At 44.0% G+C, this 24,447-nt stretch overlaps 1 protein-coding gene across 7 annotated transcripts in view; it reads left to right on the top strand.

Moving 5' to 3' along the window:
• The window catches only part of DGCR2 (DiGeorge syndrome critical region gene 2), an 89,081-nt gene that overhangs the window by 15,331 nt on the left and 49,303 nt on the right, over window positions 1-24,447 (top strand). For 5 of the 7 annotated variants that reach the window (XM_044775459.2, XM_070516640.1, XM_044775462.2 and 2 more), the window contains exon 2: window positions 13,307-13,429. The exons of the other annotated variants lie outside the window; for them this stretch is intronic. In XM_044775459.2, coding sequence (XP_044631394.2) covers window positions 13,307-13,429 — 123 coding nt within the window. The remainder of the gene's footprint in view (window positions 1-13,306; window positions 13,430-24,447) is intronic. 7 annotated transcript variants of the gene reach the window in all.

Here is a 24,447-nt window from a genome sequence, read left to right as displayed (position 1 = left end):
AGTTCTACCACCGCTTGTTGAGAGAGTATCCTTTCTCCATTGAATTGTCTTTGCACGTTTGTCAAAAATCAGTTGGCTCTGTATTCTGTTCCATTGACCTGTGTATTTTAACTGAGCTTTTGATCAAAGAAGTTGTTAATTTTGAGGAAGTCTGGCTTATCAGTTTTTTCTTTTATGCTTGCACTTTCTGTATTTCTCTAAGAAATCTTCACCTACTCCAGGGTTGTAAAGATCTTCTGCCTCCAGGAGAAGGCAGAAGGGGGCAGAGATCTTGTATATCCCATTCTGCCTTCTCGCCTGCATCCGTCTGTGTGTCCCCAGAGTCACAAGGCTGTGTTTATTGGAAGGAGCTAATGGGTTTGTCTTTAAGATTTAAATATAATGATGTATTCGAGGCACTTGATATGGTACCTGGCACATGCAAAATGAGCATTTAAGAATCTGATTTGCTACAGCTTTGTTTCTCTTGAGATGAACTGGCTGTACTACACTGTAGCTGCTGGCAGAATGTGGTGGGAGTGTTGGGTGAAACTGCCAGTAGATGTTACGTCAGATGCGAGGTAGCTGTTACTCTAGTTCTGCCCCACCTTCTTGCCCTGGTCGTATGCTCCGGTGTAACCCTCCCCTACCCAAATCCCCATAAAATATGCACTGCTTGCAGGTTGCCATTCTTCTCTTGAATTGTCATTCGTTTGGTAGAAGTGCTTGGTGAACCTGCCTTTCCTCTTTCATCTTCTCCTGTCACATCCCTTTCCTTAGGGCCGCCTCCTCCTCTTCTAGGATAACTTTCTTTAAGCAGGGCCTTCTTCCCCAAACATCTGCCTAAAGGAGGAGCCCGAGGGTAGAGCAGGGCCGACGAACCAGTGTCCTGGTTGGGCAGTGTCTGAGGATAGAAGGTAGGGAGTGATACTCACATCATCTCCTGGATGTAGAACGTGCTTGATATTTATGAGAAGTAAATACTGGAGTTCAGCCTTGTCACTTTGTTCTGGTGTGGCGTTCTCCAGCATGAGCCTTGTGACTCCTTGGCTCATAGGAGAAAGTGGCTGACACTCCCCCTGTGCCTGGCACCCTTAACCCCCGTCCATTGTCACAGGGAGTCTTCTCACACACACTCAGGTCAGATGAGTCTCCCACCTCACGTGGAGGGCTGACTGAGCGGGGAGCAGCAGGTCGGCCAATCTCCTCCCACACCAGGGGCTATTGGGAAGTGAGTTTGGTGGTCACAGTAACTCGGGAGCTACTGGCATTTAGGGAGCCATATCAAAGAATTTGTGGACATATTTCAGAACCACAACAGGATGTTTTCGTGTTTACAGTAGTACATCTCTGGCTTTGCAGGTCCCCATCTGGCAGTCAGGTGCTCCTGGTCCCTGGGGCGTTTCATAAGTCGTCTGTCTGCTGTCTTAACGAAGAGAAAGTGGGTCAGAATAGGAAAGTTTGGACCCAGCCCTCTGAGGAAGGATGGGTCAGCCATACCCTAAATCAGAACACAGGGCATCCTGGCAGGCGAGGCTGCAATTTCCTGTCTCAATTCCTGCTTAGCCTAGCCGGCTTCTGGGTTCCATTCTGCTGCTGCCAGCTTGATGGAGGACATGGAACAGGCGGGTGGCCCTTCTGTGAACTGAGCTGACTGGACTCGATAGGTGTTTCAATAAATATAACAGTGTCTGGCCTCCCTTTAAATTTTACTAATAGAGCTTCAGTCCTTTAGTTTTCTGTGAGCTGCACACACCTCAGTTGCTCTTTCATCTTCTCCCGTCACATCCCTTTCCTTAGGGCCGCCTCCTCTTCTGGGATAACTTTCTTTAAGCAGGGCCTTCTTCCCCAAACATCTGCCTAAAGGAGGAGCCCGAGGGTAGAGCAGGGCTGACGAGCCAGTGTCCTGGTTGGGCAGTGTCTGAGGATAGAAGGTAGGGAGAAGAGACCCAGCAGCAGGCTGCACTGTGCAAAGCCCCAGTCCTGGCTCCCTGTGCCATCCTCCCTTTCCCCGTCTGAGTCCCTCTAGAGCATTTGTCTCCTCAGAGGACCTCAGGAACATTCCAAGGGACAGAATATGTGGAAGTGTTCAGCACCCAAGTGCCGTTTTATTAGATTTCTCTTTTGGGCCTCATGACTGCCCTGAAAGTTAGGAGGGCGGGGCAAAGCTGGTCACCCATATTGCACAGTTGAAGGAATAAAGCCCAGTGAGGCTGTGTAGGTGTCATGGCTGACAAGGGGATTCACTGTAGACCAGGAGCGGACGCCTGTAGTCCATCTTGGGACGAGTCTGGGGCCTCTTTCGAAGCTGATCTCCCCATCCATTGTGTCGGAAGCTGCAGCGGCAGGGAGGTCACAGGCAGGCCTGCTGGAGCTGTGAAGTGGCAGCACTGGGAAAGGGCCAGAGGGGCTGCAGGGGGAGCTGCTGGCGTTGCTGAGCCTGGGGTCCCAAGAACCTGAGTCGAGGGGTTGTTAGGGGAAGGCTGGAGGGGGCCCTTCACCTCATGAAAGGGCAGGTGACGCTTAGAACACTGTAGAGAAGACCGGGGCTTTAATATAATCACAGTTTGTTGCAGAGTGATCTCCTGTGGACTGTTGCAAGTGCCTGGTAATGCTTTCCCTCACCTCCTGGGACCGTTCTCTGTCCTGCTTGCCGATTGGTGTTCTGATGAAGCTCTCCCCCACTGCCAGCAGCGTCCCTTCCCGGAGCCATAGTGTGACCCGTGAAGCCATCTGGTCCTGCAGTATACCCGTTGGTCTTATCTCCATGTGGGCCTAGCCGAGCAGAGAGCTCCTTTCCAGAGCATGGCCCCCAGCCTGTCCTGCTCGGTGGCACTTGCGCAGGCTGCGCCCTTTCAGTAGGCCTTCCTCATGGTGTCTAGTGGCTCAGGCGTTGCCCATCCTGAGGCCTACTTCAAGCCTGCTATTCTCCCGTCCTACCTCAGGACACAGGTAACCCTTCTTCAGAAGGTCTGCTTAGCAAGGCTGCCCTCTGTTTTGTCTTTTACTTATCTGTCTTGTCGACAGTGGTCTCTGTCACCTCTTGAAGGTATCCAGACAGCTGGCCCAGGTTCCATGGTGCTGGGCAGGACCCAGTGCCACATGGGAGTTGTTCTCCTAGACGGTCATGGTCACTGGTACAGCAAGGCCCAGGCAGCCCTCTTTTCAAATCCTCCCCCTCTGCCGCTGGTTCTGAGTGTGGTGCTGGACACGTACCCTGTCCCAGTGCTGCGCTGTGCAGGGGGCGGAATGAGAGCCTGTGGGAGCTCCCCGCTGGGAAGCAGCTGTTAGGTCTTTCCGAGGAGGACTGTCTGAAGCATCTGATGGAGGCTGCACTGCCCACCTGGGAGCAGGCCTGCTGGGGAAGCTGGGACCTCCCGGTCCCCGGGTGGATGCTCCAGCAGGGCATGGAGGCTGCTTCTGAGGGTCTCAGTCCACTCCGGTGAGGACTGTCCAAGTGGGCTGTGGGCAGTGGGAAGAGGTGGACTAGAATTCTCTGCTGCGTTTCTTGGCTGGAAATTTTTGATTTCCTGAGTGATTTGACCGTGGACACGTGTGCTTCTGCTGTTCCTCTATTTCTTTCTGGGCGAATGTTGAGGAGAAATCGATTCCAAACAATTTAGGCAGCATACTAAATTTCACACAGTGATTTGAGACAGCTCGGTTTACATAATTTAAAACAAGGCCTAAGGCTTGCTGACAACGAAGAAATTGCGTCTAGAGAAAGAATCTGTGTTATAGAGACTTCTGAATTTCTACAGGGACACAAGTCCTCCAGTTCCTGAACACTGCATAGTTTAAAGCAGTAGGCCTCTCAGGCGTGGCCTGGGGGTCTCGGGGGCTCCGCGAGGTCAACACTATTTTCATAATAACACCAAGGTGTCATTTGCTTCGTTCTCTCATTGTCTCACAAGTGCACAGTGGCATTTCTGGAGGCTGCTTGACATGTGACTGATGGCTAATGGGGTGTGTACTTGGGATTCTCTCTCTTTTTTTAAAGGATTTTTAAAAATTATGGTAAAATACACAACATAAAATTTACCACTTTAATCATTTTTAAGTGTACACTTCAGTGGCTTTAAGTACATTGACAGTGTTGTGCATCTATCACCACTATCTATTTCCAGAACTTTTTCATCTTCCCAAACTTAAACTCTGTACCCATTAAACACTAACTTCCCATGCCCCTCCTCCTAGCCCCTAGTAACCTCTCTTCTGCTTTCTGTCTCTGAATTTGATGACTCTAGGTACCTCATATAAGTGGAATCATATAGCATCTGTCTTTTTGTGACTGGCTTTCACTTCGCATAACGTCCCCAAGGTTCATGCACATTGTAGCATGTGTCAGAATGTCTCTTTACGCCCCAGTAATATTCCATTATATGGATATACCACATTTTGTTTATCTGTTCATCTGTTGATGGATGCTTGCATTGTTTCCTATCTCTTGGCTGTTGTAAGTAATGCTGTGAACATCAGTGTGCAGGTATGTGTTGGAGTCTCTGCTTTCAGTTCTTTTGGACATATACCTAGAAGTGGAGTTGCTAGGTCATGTGGTAACTCTGCATTTAACCTTTTGAGCCTGTACTTGGGAATTTTGTGTGTACAAATTCTCAGTTTTAATTTCTTTTTTTTTAAAGATTTTATTGTTTCCTTTTTCTCCCAAAGCCCCCTGGTACATAGTTGTGTATTTTTAGTTGTGGGTCCTTCTAGTTGTGGCATGTGGGACACCGCCTCAGCATGGCCTGACGAGCGGTGCCATGTCCTCGCCCAGGATCTGAACCGGCAAAACCCTGGGCTGCTGAAGCAGAGCGTGCGAACTTAACCACTTGGCCCCAGGGCCGGCCCCTCAGTTTTAATTTCTAACACAGTAACTGTTGACAGATACAACCCACATAAACAAAAGATCTTTGGGGTCCTCAGAAATTTTAAAAGTATAAAGGGGTCTTGGGATGAAAAAATTTGAGAACTGCTAGTGTGATAGAATTTCTTATTTTGGTTTGTGGCCTTGCACTTACATGGCGAGGGTGTGGATTGTTTCAGAAAGCATCAGTAGTGCATTGGCTAGGAAGAGTCTGCCTCTCTCTCCCATTTTACAGCCAGGAGACGATCGGCACAAGAAAAGGCCTAGGCAAAGCTAGTAGTGGGAAGACAGGACGACAGTTTTTGAGCAGCTTTGTATGTGGCAGAAATTGTGCTGGATGCTTTACAAAGGGACGTGAGAAGATCTGGAGGAAGAGAGGAGGGGGCATGTTAATTGACAACTAGAGTAGTGCGCATTAGACCCGTCTGCATCATGGTTGATGTCTGTGTGTCAGGCCCACCACACGAGGCAAGCTCTGCTAAGTCCTGGGTCTCCCTGCTTGTTTACCGCTCTGCCACGTCACCTGCAGAGTTGTCTGGCACCAAGTGGTGCTCAGTAAATATTTTTTGAATGGGTGATTCACATGTGTTAACCAGTGACTCACATGTTGGATTGCTTTCAGAACAGCCCCTGCACTGCAGGTGAATCAGGAAGGGAGAGAACCTTCCAGGGCATATCAGAGACTGCAGGTGAATCAGGAAGGGAGAGAACCTTCCAGGGCATATCAGAGAACTGCTGACGTTTTGTTATCTACTTAAAGAAGAGAGGAAGATCTTTGAGCAGTTCAGTTCATTGGACGTTAAGTGAGTGTATCCCTGTGCTGGGTGTTGGGTGTGGGGTAGAGGGTAAAGATTTATCCCGACATTTAGACTTTGGAACAGGGTTTGGCAAACTACAGCCTGCAGCTGGCCACTTATTTTTGTTTTGTCTTTGTTTCTCTCTTTTTCTTAAAGATCGGCACCTGAGCTAACTAACAACTGTTGCCAATCTTCATTTTTTTTTTTTTTTTTCCTTCCTTTCTTTCTGCTTTTTCTCCCCAAATCCTCCCGGTGCATAGTTGTATATTTTAGTAGTGGGGTCCTTCTAGCTGTGGCACATGGGATGCCACCTCAGCGTGGCCTGATGAGCGGTGCCATGTCCACGCCCAGGATCTGAACCAGCGAAGCCCTGGGCCACTGCAGCAGAGCACGCGAACTTAACCACTCGGCCACAGGGCCTGCCCCTTGTTTCTTTTTTTGACATGTTGCACATGTATCAATGGTTCATTTCTTTTTCTGGCTGAGTAGTATTCCACAATATGGGTATACTGCAGTTTGTTTATACATTCGCTTGTTTTGGACGTTTGGGTTGTTTCCAGCTTTTGGCTACTACATATCAAATGACTGTGAACAAGCCTTTGTATGGACGTGTACTTTGATTTCTCTTGGGTCAGTTCCTAGGAGTGGAATCTCTGGGTCTTATGGTCAGTATGTATTCAGCTTTTTATAAGCCATCAAAATGTTTTCCAAAGTAGTTATACTATTTTACATTCTCACTAGCAATGTAAGAAAGTTCTAATTACTTGACACACTTGCTAACACTTGGTATGGTCATTATTTTCAATTTTAAGTTATTCTAATAAGTATGTAATATTATCTCATTATGGTTTTAATTTGTGTTTCCTTAATGACTAATGATGTTGAGAATCTTTTTATGTGCTTATTTACCATCTGCATATCTTCTTTGGTTAAGTGTCCATTAAAATCTTTTGCCCAGGGCCTGGCCCCATGGCTGAGTGGTTAAGTTCTTGAGCTCTGCTGCAGGCAGCCCAGTGTTTCGTTGGTTCAAATCCTGGGTGTAGATATGGCACTGCTCATCGAGCCACGCTGAGGTGGCATCCCACATGCCACAACTAGAAGGACCCACAACTAAGAATATACAACTATGTACTGGGGGCTTTGGGGACAAAAAGGAAACAAATCTTAAAAAAAAATCTTTTGCCCATTTTTATTTATTTATTTATTTTGTGGAGGAAGATTAGCCCTGAGCTAACATCTCTTGCCAGTCTTCCTCTTTTTTGCTTGAGGAAGATTCGCCCTGAGCTAACATCTGTGCCAGTCTTCCTCTACTTTATATGTGGGTCGCTGCCACAACATGGCTGACCAGTGGTGTGGGTCTGCCCCTGGGATCCAAACCTGTGAACCCTGGCCACCAAAACGGAGCACACCAAACTTAACCACTATGCTGTGGGGCCGGCTCCCTGCCCATTTTTAAAATTGGGTTGTTTTCTTATTGTTGAAATTTGAGAATTCTTTATTTGTTCTGGGTACAAGTCCTTTTTCATAAATGTGATTTGCAAATGTGTTCTCCTAGTAAGTGTGTGACTTCTTTTTATTCTCTGAACGGTGTCTTTTGAAGAGGAAAAGTTCTCAATTTTGATGAAGTGCAATTTATCAACTTTTTCTTTTATGGATCATGCTTCTGGTAGATGTACCTAAGAAATCTTTGCTTAACTCATGATCACAAAATTTTTTCCCATGTTTTCTTCTGGAAGTTTTATAGTTTTAGGTTTTACATGTAGGTCTATGATCTATATTGAGTTAGTTTTTGGTACAAGGAATGGATCAAAGTTGTTCTTTTTTAAAAAAAAATGGGTATCCTCTTGTCCCAGTACCATGTGTTGGAAAGGCTCTTCTTCCTCCAGGAGTTGCCCTTGCATCTTTCTTGTACATCAGCTGCCCATGTATGTGTGGGCCTATTTCTGGACCATCTGTTCTGGTTCCGTGGATCTTGATGCTTATACCACACTGTCTAGATTCCCATACCTTTATAGTAAGGCTTCAAGCCGGGAAGTGTAAGTCCTCAACTGAGTTCTTCCTTTTCAAAGTTGTCTGGGTATTCTACGTCCTTTGCATTTCCATATGAATTTCAGAGTCGCTTTGTCAATTTCTACAAAAAGGCCTGCTGGAATATTGATTGGGATTGTGTTGAATCTATAGGTCAATTTGGGTAGAATTGGTCTCTTAACAATATTGAGTCTACTCAGATTGAGTCCACTAATGAACACTTGATATCTCCCCATAGGTTTAGGTCTTTAAAGAATTTCTCTTAGCAATATTCTATAATTTTCAATGTATAGGACTTGGACATCTGTCATTTGATTTATCCCTGAGTGTTTCCTATTTTTATGCTATTGTTATGGTAATTTTTTAATATTTGAATTTCTGGAAGAATTGGTATTATTTCTTCCTTAAATATTTGGTAGAATTTTGCAGTGAAGCCATCTGGACCTGGAGTTTTCTTGGTGTAAAGGTTTTTAAATAAAACTCGATTTCTTTTATAGCTGTAGGGCTGTACTTATTGATTTCTTTTTGAGTGAGCTTTGATAGTTTGTGCCTTTGCGTGAATTTGTCCATTTTATATAAGTTGTCAAACTTACTGATTTAAAGTGATTCACTATTTCCTTCTTATTCTTACTCCCCCCCTTATTATCCTTTTTAATATCTCTGAAATCTAGTGATGACACCCCTCTTCTGATAAGTGGTATTTTGTGTTCTTTATTTTTTTCCTAATTAGTCTGGCTACAGGTTTATTAGTGTCATTGATCGTCTCAAATAAAAAAAGAAAACCACACTTTTTTAAAAAAATTCTTTTCTCTATTTTCTGTTTCATCAGTTCCCACTCTGATCCTTATTATTTCTTTTCTGCTGCTTACTTTGGGTTTCATTTGGTCTTATTTTCTCATTTCTTAAGGTGGAAGCTGAGGTCCTTGATTTGAGACCTTTCTTCTTTTCTGATGTAGGAGTTTAATGCAGTGAATTTGCCTCTGGGAACTGCTTTAGTTGCATTCCACAAATTTTCATTAATTTAAAATGCTTTCAAATTTCCGTTTTCATTTCTTCTTTGACCCATAAGTTATTAAGTGTCTCAGTTGTTTCCGTTTAGTTGGGGTATTTTCCAGATGTCTTTCTGCTATTGATTTTTAATCTAATTCAGTTGTGGTCAAGCAACATACTCTGATCTGAGTCATTATAAATGTATTGAGGTTTGTTGTATGGCCCATGATATTACCTATTATGGTAAATACTATGTATGCATATGAAAAGAATATATATTCTTCTGGTTTGGGGTAGAGAGTTCCATAAATGTCAGTTAGGTCCAGTTAGTTGATTGCATTGTTCAGGTTGTCTGCATCCTTGCTGATTCTCTTATCTGCTCATTCCGTCAGTTTTTGAAAGGGGGTTGAAATCTCTGATATAATTGTGAATTTGTCTATTAGCAGTTATAGCAGTCTTTCCCTCATATTTTGAAGCTCTGCTGTAGATACGTAAGCATTTAGGATTTTACGTCCTTTATCATTATTAAATGATGTTCTACATTCCTGTTCTACATTGCTCTGAAGTCTACTTTGTATGATATTAATACAGCCACTCCAGCTTTCTTTTGATCAGTGTGAGCATGGTATATCTTTTTTTATCCTTTTATTTTCACCTATTTGTGTCCTTATATAAAGTAGGTATTTTTAGGCACTATATAGTTGGGTCTTGCTTTTTTACCTATGTGACAAATTCTGCCTTTTAGTTGGGTGTTTAGGTCACCCCATATGTTTATTGATTGGGTGAATTTAATCACAATGTACCATTTTGTCATTTGTTTTCTTTTTGTACCATCTATTGTGTGTTTCCTGTTCCTTTTCTTTCTGCCTTCTTTTGGGTTGAATGTTTTATTCCATTTTGTCTTCTTCGTTGGCATGTTTGCTGGAGCTCTTGTGTTGGTTTAGTGGTATTCGTTGTTGCCCTGTCACAGTTTACCTTCACATGACAGACATTTTTGCCTGTAGTATAAGAGCCTTAAGATGGTGTGCTTCTGCTGCTCTCTTCCCAGCTTTTCTGCTCTTGTTGTCAAAATTTTACTTCTACATACATTATAAACCCCACAGTGTGGTATACATGTTTGTGCTCTAGATAATTCTAGATTGACAGCTTTTTCTTTTTTCCTTTTGGGACTTAACACTGTTGCTCCGCTGTCTTCCGGCTTGTAACGTTTCTGACGAGAAAGCTGCTGTCATCTTTGCCTTTGTTTTTTCTGTGCATAATATGTCTTTTTTCTCTGACTGCTTTTAAGATTTCTGTTTATCTTGGTTTTAAGTAGTTTGATTATGATGTGCCTTGAAGTAGTTTTCTTTATATTTCTTGTGTTTGGGGTCCACTGAGCTACTTGGATCTGTGGGTTTATAGTTTCCATCATATTGGCAAGTTTTTCTGCCATTGTTTCTTCAAATGTTTTGTCTGTTTCCCCCTCCAAGTTCATGTATGTTAGGGTGCTTGAAGTTGTTCCGCAGCTCACAGTTCATTCTTTTGGCTCTTTTTTTCCCCTGTGTTTTAGTTTAGAGAGTTTCTATTGTTTTCTTCAAATCACTAATCTTTTCTTCTACAAAACTGAATCTGTTAATCTTGTGCAGTGTATTTTTCATCTCAAGCACTGTGGTTTTCATGTCTAGGCAGTAGGTATGTTTTTATTTTATTTTTTTTAAAGGTATGCTTTTTGGTGAGGAAGTTGGCCCTGAGCTAGCATCTGTTGCCAGTCCATAGCTGCATATCCTACTTGTAGGTCATTCTAGTTCTTCTATGTGGGATGCTGCCACAGCATGGCTTGATGAGCAGTGCGTAGGTCTGCACCCAGGATCTGAACCAGCAAACCCTGGACCACCAAAGCGGAGCATGCAAACTTAACCACTTGGCCAGGGGGCCGGCCTCATGTCTCTTTTTAATGTCTTCCATTTCTCTATTTAACATGTTTAATTTTTTGTCTAGCTTCTTGAACATTTGCAATAGAGTTAGAACAACTTTTAATGCCTTTGTTCTATCTTCTGTGCCATTTCTGGGTCAATTTTGAGTGACTGATTTTTTTTCTCCTCAGTTTGATTGTAATTTCCTGCTTCTCTGAATGTCTAGTAATTTTTTTATTGAATGCCGGACTGTGAATTTTGACTTTTTGGGCGCTGTATGGTTTTGCATTCCTATAAATATTCCTGAGGTTTGTTCTAACAATTTGGTCCTTCTAGCTCTTGCTTTTAGTCTCTGTCAGGCAGGACTGGAGCACGTTTAGCCTGAGTTAATTTTTCCCCACTAACGAGGCAAGACCCTTCTGATACTTGACACAGTGCCCTGTGAATGATGAGTTTTTCCAGTCTGGCCCCTGAGAACTGGTGCTTGCCTATGGCCCTCTGGACTTTGTTGTCGTACCCTCTCAACCTTTAGGGTGGTTCTTTCCCTGGCCTGAAGTATCCTCACACCACATGCTGGTCAGTACTCTGTCCAAAGCCCCAAGGGGTCCCTCTGTAGATCTCCGGGGTCTTGTCTTTGTGCAGCTCTCTCCTCTAGGACTCTCCAGAGCTCCATCCCGTGAGCTCTGCCTGCCTTGGTTTCCCCCACTTTGAGCTGCATCCACTTGACTCTGTCATTGCCGCTGCCATCCCCACCCACCCCCACCCCTCCGCTGAAGTCTCTATCCCTGCTCTGCAGGCTGGAAATGTCCTCGGGCAGGAAGGCTCACCCTGTGTGTTTCCTGACTCTCAGGGGTCTCTCTCATTCCTTGCCTGATGTCCAGGGTCTGGAGAACTGGTGTTTTCTTACATTTCATCCTTTTTCCCAGTTGTTTCAGGCAGGTGGTTAAATCCGTCCCTGTAACTCCATCTTAGCTGAAAGCCTTTATAAAACAGACGATGCGTTGAAGATTTCATCCATGTCGTCAGTTTTATAAAGGCTTTTCTGTGCTTGGATTGAATTGATTTACTGCAGTGTGTGGCAGGTGGAGGGGAGGGTACACTGAATTATAGGAACAAGCTTCCCCCACCGCCCGGCCCCCGCCCCTCCCTTTCCCACCTGGGACTGGAGGACGTGCAGGTGGATGTCTGACACTGTGGGGAGATGTGGAACTGGGGCTGCACCCACCATCTGAGCCTGCTTACAGAGCACTCTGAAGAAGCCCTCTCCTGTGTGCGCTGAGGCTGTGGCACACTTACCCACGTGGGCTCACGATGCCCCAGGTGTCAGTCCCAGGAGGTGGTTGGGGGAGGGCTTGTCCCCTTCCACCTGATTTGCTGCGTTCATCTTCCGTGACAAATTGGAGTGATGCTTGCTCTGATTACTCAGGGCAGTGGTGGAACAGGACTCAGGTGCAGGAATAGTTCCTCCTGGATTTCAGTGGAATAACTCCGGGAGGAGGACGACTGAGGGAGCATGTGCAGGAGCATGTTGTCGTTTGTAAGTGAGCTCTCTGTTTCCTCTTCCTTTGTCATCAAGTAGGTGTGCAGAACTCCATCCCTCACACTTCAGTGTTTTTCTGTGGTTCCAAAATTTGCCCATTTATCAGCAGCCACCTCAGTTCAGGAGTCTGCAGTCCTTTTCCTAAAGGGCCAGAGAGTAACTGTTTTCGGCCTTATAGGGCATACAGTATCTTTTGCATCTTCTCAGCTCCACTGTTGTAGCATATTTGTGGCTGTGTTCACATAAAGCTTTATTTTAAAAACCGGTGGGAAGTTTCGGATTTGGCCCGTGGCCTGTAATTTGCTACCCCCTGCCTCAATTCAAGCCCTTACTTTGCTGAGTTATTTAGTAATTTTGTCTCCCCCCCACCCATTATAAGTGCTTCCAGAAACCATTGCTGGTTATACACACACACCTTGCTTAAAACACAGATCTTATCATGATACTTACTGGTGAAATAACATCTGGGTCCCTACAACTTAGCAAATAAAGGTCAGAATTATCTTACCCCCAAAGCCTCCACAATCTGACCCTTCTTGTATTTCTGATCTTATCTCTGGTAATTCCCCATCTGTCTGCTCACACACAGTCTACTTGGCATGCTTTCCCACCCCTTGATACTTCCTTAAGCCCTGCTTTTTCTGGAAAGCTCTTCCTTTCCTATTTTATGTACCCTTTGAAACCATGGACCCACCTTGGCAACCTGTTCACCCTTCTTTAAGAAGCATTCCAGAGCCCTTCGGGTGGAGACAGTCTCTCCTTCCTTCCTGTTGTGTTAGCGTGTTGTTTGAGTGCTCCTGTGGGGATGACCTCTGTTTGCTCTGTCAGAAACCTGGGTGTGTGTGTTTTTGTGTGTATGTCCTCCCTGTTGACCCAGATTCCCTCAGGAGGTGAGGCAGGTGCCCTCTTGCTTCTGTCCCTGTGGCCCATTGCAGAGCCCAACTCAGAGCAGAAACGCAGCAGGTGTGTGTTTGAGGTGATGCATAAAGGTCAGTGTCTTGGGGGGTGCGTTGCTCTGGGGGCTTATGGCATTGTGTGTAGAGCTTTTGGCTCTTTCTTGGGATGTGCGTGCAGGTCCCCAAGAAGGCAGGCTATGGGCAGACTGCCTGGTGTCTGGCCCACGCTCACAGGGGCCAAGCAATGGCAGCCCTGGCTGCTCCAGGTCCTGGCTGCTACTGCCACTTCCTCAATGGCCTCTTGCCCTTTGGTTCCACAGAGCTGCGGTGCAACCCTGGGCAGTTTGCCTGTCGCAGCGGCGCCATCCAGTGCATCCCCCTCCCCTGGCAGTGTGACGGCTGGGTGACTTGTGAGGATGAGAGCGACGAAGCCGACTGTCCAGGTGAGTGTGTCAGGCAGGTGGATGCACGTGGCCCCCGCCTCTCCGTCGTAGCTGCGTGATTGTGCTCCTGTGAAGGAGGAGATGGTGTCAACTGGTAACCTGTGTCGTATGCACGTGCTGGACAGCTATTTTGAGCTGCCCCCTACTCCTCTGTGTGTCTGTCTCTCTTTTTTAAAAATAGATGCCCAGCCTGGTCCCAGAATTTGCAAGATGGCAGGGTCAGGGCTGTGGTGAGGCAAGAGAGGCACCCAGGACGCCACGTTTCAGGAGGCACTGCTGGCCCCAAGAGCAGCACCGCTTGAAGTGTGGTGCCCTTGCACCTCCCACTTCACCCTCCCCTGGCTCTAGAGGTGGCTGCCTGTTGAGACTTGGCGAGAATCCTGACAAGCGTCATTTAGACCGGCCTTGGCTCTGCCCACCTGTCCTGCTCACTCACTCACTAGTAATCTTGCACTCGAGGGTTTTCTCCTGGCTATGTTTAGGCTCCTAAAGACATATACAGATGCCATAGAAAGTCTTAAATTGTTGGTTCTCCACCTGGTTCCTCCCCCAGCACCCTCAAGGAGTGTAATACAGCCTGGGAGTGATGGTGTTAACTGCATCCCTGGTTCTCAACTTGGGTTAGGGTGGAAGGTGTAGCATCTTGCGTGTGAGTGTGCATGCGTTTGTGTGTGTGTGTGTGTGTGTGTGTGTTTGTGAGACACACACACGCATACACGCTAATTTATTTAAGACCTGGGTGGTTCTGATAAAGTCCCTAAGAGGAGGGTATGTCTTATTCCAAACTCTTTGGTCTGGCATTCAAATTTCTTCTCAATCTGGCTTGGTTCTAGTTTGCCAAACTGATTTGTCACTATTTCCCCTTCAGTGGCTCAGCTGGGCCGTTTCCTGTGCCTACCCCATAGAGAAGTTCCTGGCCACATTCTTTGTTTATGCGTTTCTCTTGTCCTGGAATCCCCTTGTTCTGTCTCCGCATGGACAGATCCTGCCTGTCCTTCAAGGCGCGGCTCAGATGATAGTGCAGCAAGAGGGCCTCTCTGGGCGCCTTGGCTGTAGGTTGGGTTCTGCCACACCTGCTCTTTCCCTCTCTGATGGCATCCAGAACCACTGGTAACTCTCACCATTACCTGTGCCCACACTTGATCTCTCCTAGACTGTGAGCTCCCTGAGGGCAAGAAACTTGTCCTCCTCCCCAGTGGGACCTGGCCTAGGGTCCTTTTCAACAGTCAGTAAATTAAAGAAGTGTTGTAATTCCTGTAGGACAGGTGCTAAAGAAAAACCAATCAGCTCCAACCAGGGGATCAGACAGGGCATCAAATAGAAGGTGACATTTGAGCTTGGGACAGTTCTTTGAGCAGGGGTCCAAAATAAGAAGCAGAGGTGGCCTGGTCGGACTGTATTTGCCTGTAAAGATGGCCATGTAGAAGGGAACCCTCCTAATTGTTCTTCCTTCATCACATGGTGCATGTCTCTGGTTGAGGTGTTTGCCTTTCCAGTTTGAAAGGTGGCAACTGCATCAGGAGCCTCTAGGACAACTCTGTGTCTGGGAGCCCACCTGGTCGTTCCTTGAATCACAGTCCAGAGAGTGTGAACTTCCCAGTGCTTGGGATGCAGATGCTCTGTGCTCCGTCAGCCTGGTGATGAACAGTGATTGTGACTGGGTGCGTTCCTGGTCTGACTTATGGAGTGAGACTTCATTTCCAGCCTCCTAGAGTATTTTCTGAACAAAGAACCAAATGGTTTTTGGCTGGCTTTAAAATGGGAGCACAGCTTATTTGCTACTCTCAAGTGCCTTCTGCCTTAGCTTTTAAGGTTGTGTGTAGTGACTGCCCTGTTACAGATAGTGAAAACAGTGGTAGGCACTCCTGTGGTTCACCTGTCTCTGCACTGTGGACTAGATCTGATTTCTCTTTTGGGTCACGTGGTCCGGCACAGAGGGTCCCAAGTCCACTCAGCGCAAGTGTTGACTTGAAGTTACACAGGTTCCTGTATTTTCTCCCAAGACAGAAGAATAAAGTCTATTCTGCAGGAGCCCAGACTTCTGAGTGGATGGCGTGCTCCAGGTCCCGACCATTGAGGGCGTGATGACGACAACGGTGTATGCAGACTCATCGAGGCCTGGCAGGGCCTGAGTGTGTCCGAGGAGGAGTGAGAAGGCCGAGGCCCTGTTGGACCTCCTGGCTCACTCCTGGCTTCCGCGTGACATCCAGTACTGTGTCTGTCCTGTAGTAGAGTGTCATGCCATGATCCAGATGGGATAGCAGATGAATTTCTGGTTATTCTTAAAGTTGGGATTCTGAGAAATTTAAGTTATCAAAATATACAAAGAATGATATACTTGTATCTCTTCCCTGAATTAATAACTACTGAAATTTTGTCATATTTCTTTCTAGTTTATTTTAAAAGAAATTAATTTTTAAAAACATCATGATATAGGTCAAGTCCTCATTAACATTCCTCCCTACCAGAAGAAAAGAAAAGAAGAAAAATCTTTGTGTGCAGGGAGGGGAGTATGGACAGGGGTAGGGGTTAGCTGATAACCACCTCTCCCACGGGGAGAGGTTAAGTAAACCTGTGGGAAGCTCTAGCCGTGCTTGGTCAGGTTGCTTTTGAACATGGGCTTGAGGACTTCTGGAGTGACAACACAAGATTATTTCACTGCTCCATTAAAATTACATAAAAAGAGTATAAAAGATATAAACCCACAGGGATGAAGGAAGTGAGAAGAGATGTAACAGTAGATCAGTAATTTCTGCATGTTTTTGGAAGATAGAAGATGAGTGGTGTGCTAGATAGAGTGTGGGCATCAGTGCATTCCTTGCCCTTCAGGGCCTGGGAGGCAGCTGCTGTAACCTCACACCCCCTGCCAACATGCTTCTGGGTATCGATCACGCCGTAAGATCCTTCCCATGAAATCTGGAAGGTGGACAGGAGCTAGAATCCTTCTTCCTCTGGCAGTTGGCGTGGGTGCATGGGCTTAGAGTGTTTGCAGCAGCCTCCACATTCCCCACTGGCCAGCAGCCTCCACATTCTGCACTGGCCAGCCGTCTCCGGTTGTCTGCCGTTTCCTCCTCTGCCGATGGCGAGAGTGGCTTCCTGACTCCTCACTGCAACGGCACAGGTGAAATTGCTGGGTAGAGGTGGCCCACTTGACTTCTGTGCCCACGCCCACCTTTTCAGTTGTTTTTGAAAGCACCTGATTCCCTGTATTAAACCCCTTTGTGTTTGAAATTCCTAGCATGGTTTCTGTTCCTTTGAACCATCTTTGATATAAATTAACAAAAGATGTGTTAAATTTTTAATGGAGAAAGATTTACAACTTTATTAGGAGACATGAAAGAAGACTTGAATAAATAGAGACAGAATATTCCTGGCTAGGAAGACACAATATGGTAAAGCTGCCTGTTCTTATTATATTGGTCTGTGGGTTCAGTGCATCTCCAATGAGGTTTTTTTTTTAAAGATTTTATTTTTCCTTTTTCTCTCCAAAGCCCCTGGGTACATAGTTGTATATATTTATTTTAGTTGTGGGTCCTTCTAGCTGTGGTATGTCGGACACCACCTCAGCATGGCTTGATGAGCGGTGCCATGTCCGCACCCAGGATCCGAACCAGTGAAACCCTGGGTGGCTGAAGCGGAGGGCGTGAACTTAACCACTCGGCCACGGGGCGGGCCCCTCCAATGAGTTTTTTAGGAACTGTGACAAGTCAGTTCTAAAATGTTTGTAAGAATAAAGTCTTATTGTTGTTAGGGCACCCTGAAGAAGAGTAAGGAGCGAGCACTTGCCTTACCAGTGTCAAGACTTACTTTACACTTGGCTCAGGGAAACACAAATTGGCCACCGGGACAGAAGAACTGCCAGAAACAGATCTGAGAAACTTGATATATGGCAGAGGTGGGATTAGTATTACTGGGCAAAGGATAGACTCTTCAATACATAGCGCTGTGACAATTGGGAAAGAATGAAGTTGGATTCCTAATGCACAACATACAGAAAAATCAGTTTCATGTTAATTAAAGAAAAACTTCTAGAAGACAATATAGGAGAATACTTTTATGTCCTTGATAGGGTTTTTTTTAAGTCATAAAAAAATGTTAACTCTGAAAAAATGACCAGTTTTACCAGATTAAAATTAAGATCTTCCCTTTATCAAAAGGCACCAAAAAAGAATGTGAACAGACAAGTCACAGAGTGGGAAGATAGTTGCAACACATACATTTTGTAAAGGATTATAATCCAGCATATATAAAGAACTCCTACAAATGGACAAAAGACAAGCAGGCCTGTCACAGAAAAATTAACAAGGGTGGTTAAACATATAAAAAGATAGCTAACCTCATTAGTATTCTAAGACTACAGAGAGATACCACTTTACAGTTACTTAGATTGGCAAAAATGAAGATGTCTGACAAAACCAAGTGTTGGGGAGGATGTGGATGGCTTGAAAATCTTCTCTGCTGCTGGAGAGAAGGCTAAATTGATAAACCCACTTTGGAAAACACATTAACTGGCAAAGCTGAACATTCTCATATTCTCTGGTCCAGAGTTTCCATTTGGGGAAACTCGAGAGAAATTTGTGCAGCACTGTTCGTACTAATATGCCTCCTGGAAACAACCCAGATGTCTGTTCGCGTGATGGCGTATTGTGGATCAGCAGCAGCAAGTGAATGTTAGGTGCTTGCAGCAGTATGTGTGAATCTTCAAAACGGAATGTAGGCGACAAAGGCAAGTTGCCAAAAAGTACGTTTGGCACAATAAAGATGAGCCAGACTGACCATTATCTTCCTTACAGGTATGTCTCTGGGTGGTAAACAAAAAGAAAGAAGGCAAAACAGTGATGCACTAAATTCGGGGTCCTAGTTGCTCCCTGGTGAAGAGACAGAGGGGTGAGCCTGGGAGAAGTAAGCATGTAGGTTCAACCCTCTGGCTATTGATACTTGGGTTCATTAGTAGGCTGAGGGTGGGATCACAACTGTATTTTAGCATGAGGCTTTACTTCTTACATAGGTGTGACATATATTCTTCGGAATATTTCAGATATTAGACAGCCTTTCTTTTTAAAGAAAAGCCAGTAGAAGGAGAGTGACAACTGATGTAGCATAGCAGAGAAACTGCAGTCATGGCCTGCTTGAGAGAGAGAATGCCAGAAATGTGGCCAAGCAGCACCTGGAACGGCTTGGAGGCTCTCAGTACCGAGGCTGGAGGCATCTCGCGTGGGAACAGAGGAGGTTGGTGGGCTTCTCTTTCAGCGCCCTCTCCCTTCTTCATCTTGTATATAGCTAGATGACTGTCTTTCCCACCAGCAGACATGAGGTTTCTTTTCTAGACCTACACTGTCCAGTGTGGCAGTTGTGAGTCTCATGGCTACTGAACACTTGAAATGTGGCTGTTTCAAACTAAGATTTACTACAAGTTGTAAAGTACACACCAAGTATCAAAGATTTAGTACCAAAAAAATGTAAAACACCTCATACTTTTTTATATGGATTACATGTCAAAATAATAACATTTTTAATATATTGGGTTAAATTATTAAAATTAATTTAATCTCTTGTTGAAATGCAGCATGCATTGTATTTCTATTAGACTGCAGTTCACTTGAAATTGACAAAATAGGAGACACCAGGCCCGGTGGAGGGGAGCTATGGGGGTTGAAAACAGAGGAATTAAGAGAAATTCTCTATGGGGGCAGGTGAGACCCTTAGCCTTATCACCTGCCCTGCTCCCCGAATGCCAATGGCCAGGTCTGTTTCCCCAGGCAGGCGATTGGAGGAATCTTTCCTGGAGAAACCGGCACTTCGTGGAAGAGGTAAAAGAGAGATCAACATAAGGGAGCGTTCCCAACTAAAAGGCCAGCTCTCCTACTGTGGGCCCCTTGAGGCTCACCTGACCTTTACCAGCCCCAGCCCGCTGGTGCTCACAGAGCCTCTGGTAGCTGGATCACCTTCCTCTTAAACATGAAAGACAGCAGTGCTCTCTCAACTCTGAAAGAAAATATCCATGATGCTCACCAGACTCTGGGCAAAGCATCCTAGACTCAAAGGGCCAGAACAAAGGGGCCTGAGGTGGCCAACTCCACTGTGTGTAAAACAGTCATTAAACGTGGGGGCTCGGAACCAAGCTGCTGGGACTGGTACCCCGCCTCCACCAGTTACTGGCTGTGGGCAGGATGCTTTTTAACTTCACTGTTTTCATCTATAAGGTCGGGGAATAGTAGAACCTCTCTCTTGGGATCGTTGCGAGGCTTAAATATCATGACACACATAAAGTGCTTAGAACAGAACATGGCACACAATAATCCCTTAGTATATGTTATAAGTTATTCTTTTATTAACTTGGGGAGTAAAAGAAAACTTTAAAAATCTATTCTGACGTCAGCAAAATGGCAGTCTAGGAAACTCCAAACCATCATTCCCTCACAGATAAAAAAGCAACTTGAGGGGCCAGCCCTGTGGCCAAGTGGTTAAGTTCACATGTTCTGCTTTGGCAACCCAGGGTTCACTGGTTTGGATCCTGGGTGCGGACCTATACACTGCTTGTCAAGCCATGCTGTGGTGGCATCCCACATAGAAGAACTAGAATGACTTACAACTACGATATACCACTATGTGCTGGGGTTTTGGGGAGAAAAAAAGAGGAAGATTGGCAACAGATGTTAGCTCAGGGCCAATCTTCTTCACCAAAAAAAAAAGCATACCTTAAAAAAAAAGATTTGAGGTGGAGACTTACCTTCTATACTCTGCTAAAAAATAGAAGGGAAAAACAAAAAGCAAGTCGAAGGGGTGGCCTGGTGGTATAGTGGTTAAGTTCACCGCTTCGGTGGCCCAGGGTTCATGGGTTTGGATCCTGGGTGTGGATCTACACACTACTCATTAAGCCATGCTGTGGTGGCATCCCACATACAAAATAGAGGAAGATTAGCAACAGATGTTAGCTCAGGAACAATGCCTCAAGCAAGAAAAAGGACGATTGGTAACAGATGTTAGCTCAGGGACAATCTTTCTCACCAAAAAAAAAAAAAAAAAGGCAACTCAAGACCGGCTAAAATAACTTTATAGAAGCTCTGGAAAACAGTCAGAGGTCTACAGGAACGCCCAGTCAAGAAAAAGCCACATTCACATGGTAAGAAGTTTTGTGGCATTTTTACTTGCCATGCCTCACTCCCTCCCTGCCTGACACACAGGGTCTGAAGGAAGCAACAGCCCAGTTCCGAATTCCCTGCCTCCTCCAACAGGACGAGCAGGGCAGAGCCTATTTGCAACATTCTAACCTGTCTGGGGGCTGCCTGAGGGACTAATGTCTGTATAGACTGACTTGGAGCTCAGACAAGGAAAAAAAACCAGCACGGCTCGGATCTGAGGCTGTGAAAAGCTATGGGAAGTGGAAAATGATGCTCAGGAAAGCTGCAGGGGGACTACAGAGCTGCAGATATGTTGGGCAGGGACTGTGGATGGAGGAATCCAGTAGGACATCTGAGACCCTGAGAAGCTGGGTGATACTCTTCTGGGAAGTTAAGACATTTAAAAGCAGCCGTGTATACTTAGGAATCAAAAGAAGTTCACACACAGACCCAGGCAAGATGCATGTGCAGAAAAGACCTTAAGCGTTCACCCCAGGCTGGTCCCAAGGCTCAGAGCAAACGCTGATAATTAGTGAAGGTCTTCCCCAAGGCAGAGCCAGTCTGCACAGACTGGGAGAGGTGGCTGTTTCTTCAGATGCCTAACTTTCAACAACAGCAATACAGTCACAAGGCATACAAAGAAAGAGGAAAAGGTGGACCGTTTAAAGGATTAAAATTGACAGAAACTAGCCCTGAAGAAGCACAGACGCCAGACACACTAGACAAAGGCTTTAAAACTGCTATCTAAAATGTGCTGAAAGAGCTAAAGGAAAACACAACTAAGGAAATCAGGAAGATAATATGAGAACAAAATGAGAATACCAACAAAGAGAAAGAAATTATACAGAGGAACCAGACAGAAATATTATAACTGAATTGAAAAATTCACTAGAGGGGTTCAATAATAGGCTTCAACAGGCAAAAGAACAACTAAGTGAACTTGAGAACAGAACATTTGAAATTATTGAATCCTTTGGAATAAAATGAACAAAGAAAGTCGGATAGAGCCTTGGGGACTTACAGGATCATCCAACAGCAGCAAAATACACATTTTTTTCTCAAATGCATGTAGAACATTCTCCAGGATAGACCATAAATTAGGCCAAAAAACAAATCTTAATAAATGTAAAAGATTGAAATCATTTTACAACGTATATTTTCAATCACAATGGAATGAAATGAGAAATTAACAGAAGGAAAACTGGAAAATTCACAAGTGCATAGAAATTGAACAGCATAAACAGTGTCAAGAAGAAATCACAAAGGAAATTAGAAAATATCCTGAAACAAATGAAAATTAAAACACAGCATACCAAAAGTAATGAGATGCAATGAAAACAGTGCAAAGGGGGAACTCTATAGCTGTAAATGCTTATGTTAAAAAGAGAAAGGAAAAAATACCTTAAATCAACAATCTAACTTTACACCTTAAGGAACTCGAAAAAGAGGAACAAATTAAACCCAAAGGTAGCAGAAGGAAGAAGATAATAAAGATTAGAACAGAAGTAAGTTAAATAGAGAATAGAAAAACAATAAAAAAAATCAGTAAAACTGAAGAGCAACAGAACTGCCAATCCTTTAGCTAGATTGACCAAAGAGAGAACACTCAAATAGCTAAAATAAGAAATGAAAGTTGGGACGTTACTACCAGTTTTATGTAAATAGGATTATGAGAGTGTACTCTGAAGAATTGTATGCCAACAAATTGGATAACCTAGATGAAATGGACAAATTTCTAGAAACACACAACCTCCCAAAACAAAATTACAGACTATTATCCCATGAACATGGATGCAAAAATCCTGAACAAAGTACTAGCAAACAGAATTCAACAGCACATTAAAAGGATTATCCACCGTGACCAAATGGATTTATTCTTGGAATGCAAGGGTGGCTCAAACAACTAAAATCAATGTAATACACCCCACTAACAGAATGTAGGGGAAAAACCGTATCATCTTCTTGATGCAGAAAGAGTGCTTGGCAAAATTAAACATTTTTCATGATAAAAATACTCAACAAGCTAGAAATTAAACCTACGTAAACATTAAAAAGTCCATCTTTGAAAAACCCACAGCTGAGATCATACTTAATGGTGAAAAGACTAAGAGCTTTTCCTCTAAGTCAGGAAAAAGACTAGAATTTCACCACTTCTATTCAGCGTAGTGTTGGAAGTTCTAGCCAGAGCAATTAGACAAGAAAATAAAGGCACCAAAATTGGAAAGGAAGGAGTAAAATTCCTATTTGCAGGTCACATGGTTTTATATGGGAGATATCTAAAGATAGCACAAATAAACTGTTAGAACTAATAAAAGTTCTAACACAAATAAAAGTTGCAGGACACAAAAATCAGTTGTGTTTCTATACACTAACAACAAGCAACCCAAAAAGGAAATTAAGGAAACAATTCTATTTACAATATCATTAAAAAGAATAAAGTACTTAGGAATAAACTTAACCAGGGAAGTCAAAGACTAGTACACTGAAAACTACGAAACATTGCTGAAAGAAAGTAAAGAAGATACAAATAAATAGAAAGACATCCCGTGTTCGTGGACTGGAAGATTTGGGAAGCTGTCAGTGGTACCCAAGCAATCTACAGATTCAGTGCAATCCCTGTCAAAATGCCCACAATGTTTTTTGCCAAAATAGAAAACTCCATCCTAAAATTCATATGAAATCTCAAGGGACCCCAAATAGCCAAAACGTTCTTGAAAAAGAACAGAGTTGAAAATCTCACACTTCCTGATTTCAAAACTTACTACAAAGCTACAATAATCAAAATTGTTTGGTACTGGCATGAAGACAGATATATAGGCCAGTAGATTAGATTAGAGATGAGAGAGCCCTGCGATAAACCTTCACGTGCGTGGTCAAATTATTTTCTAAAATGATATCAAGACAATTCAATGTGGTAGGGAAGGGCAGTCTTCTCAACAAATGGTGTTGGGGAAACTAGACATCTACATGCAAAAGAATAAAATTGAACCTTTACTTACCAATATACAAAAATTGATTCAAAGTGGACCAAAGAAAGACCTAAATGTCTAAGACCTAAAACCATGAAAGTCTTAGAAGAAAACATAGGAGAAAAGCTTCGTGACATTAGATTTGGCAGTGATCTCTTACACATGACACCCAAAACACGACAACAAAAGAAAAAATAGGTAAATTGTGCTACATCAAAATTAAAAACTTCTGTGCATTTAAAGGAAGCATTCAACTGAGTGAAAAGACAGCATATATTTGCAAAAATTTGCGCATATATTTGCAAAAATTTGCAAATATATTTGCAAATCATTTGATGAGTTAATTTTCAGAATATATAAAGAACTCTTACAACTCAACAATAACAAGAAAAATAATCCAATTAAAAAATGCGCAAAGGACTTGTATTTCTCCAAAGAAGATATACAAATGGCGAACAAGCACATGAAAAGATGCTCAGTGTTGCTAATCATTAGTGAAACGCAAATCAAAACCCCAGTGAGATACTGCCTCCCACCCGTTAGGATGGCTACTGTAAAAACAAAACAAAATAACAAGTGTTGGCGAGGATGTGGAAAGATTGGCACCCTTGTGCACAGATGGTGAAAATAGGAAATGGTGTAACCACTGTGGAAAACAGTATGGTGGTTCCTCAAAAAATTAAAAATAGAATTAGCATATGATCCAGCAAATCCACTTCCGGGTATATATATATAATCAGAAGAATTGAAAGCAGTGTTTTTGAACTACGCACTTAAAAATAGTTAGAATGTTATGTTTTACCACAATGAAAAAAATATATGTATACACACACACACAGTCTTTTCTAAACGTGAACAGAATGCAATGAAAAGGAACAGCTGAGCTCTTATAAATTAAAAAATTAGTCCAGAGAATCCAGTATCTGAT

Source organism: Equus asinus, chromosome 8 (assembly GCF_041296235.1).
Source record: "Equus asinus isolate D_3611 breed Donkey chromosome 8, EquAss-T2T_v2, whole genome shotgun sequence".
In the NCBI taxonomy this organism is placed as follows: domain Eukaryota; kingdom Metazoa; phylum Chordata; class Mammalia; order Perissodactyla; family Equidae; genus Equus; species Equus asinus.
Note: the sequence above shows the minus strand (reverse complement) of the source record. Positions and strands in the feature narration are given on the sequence as shown.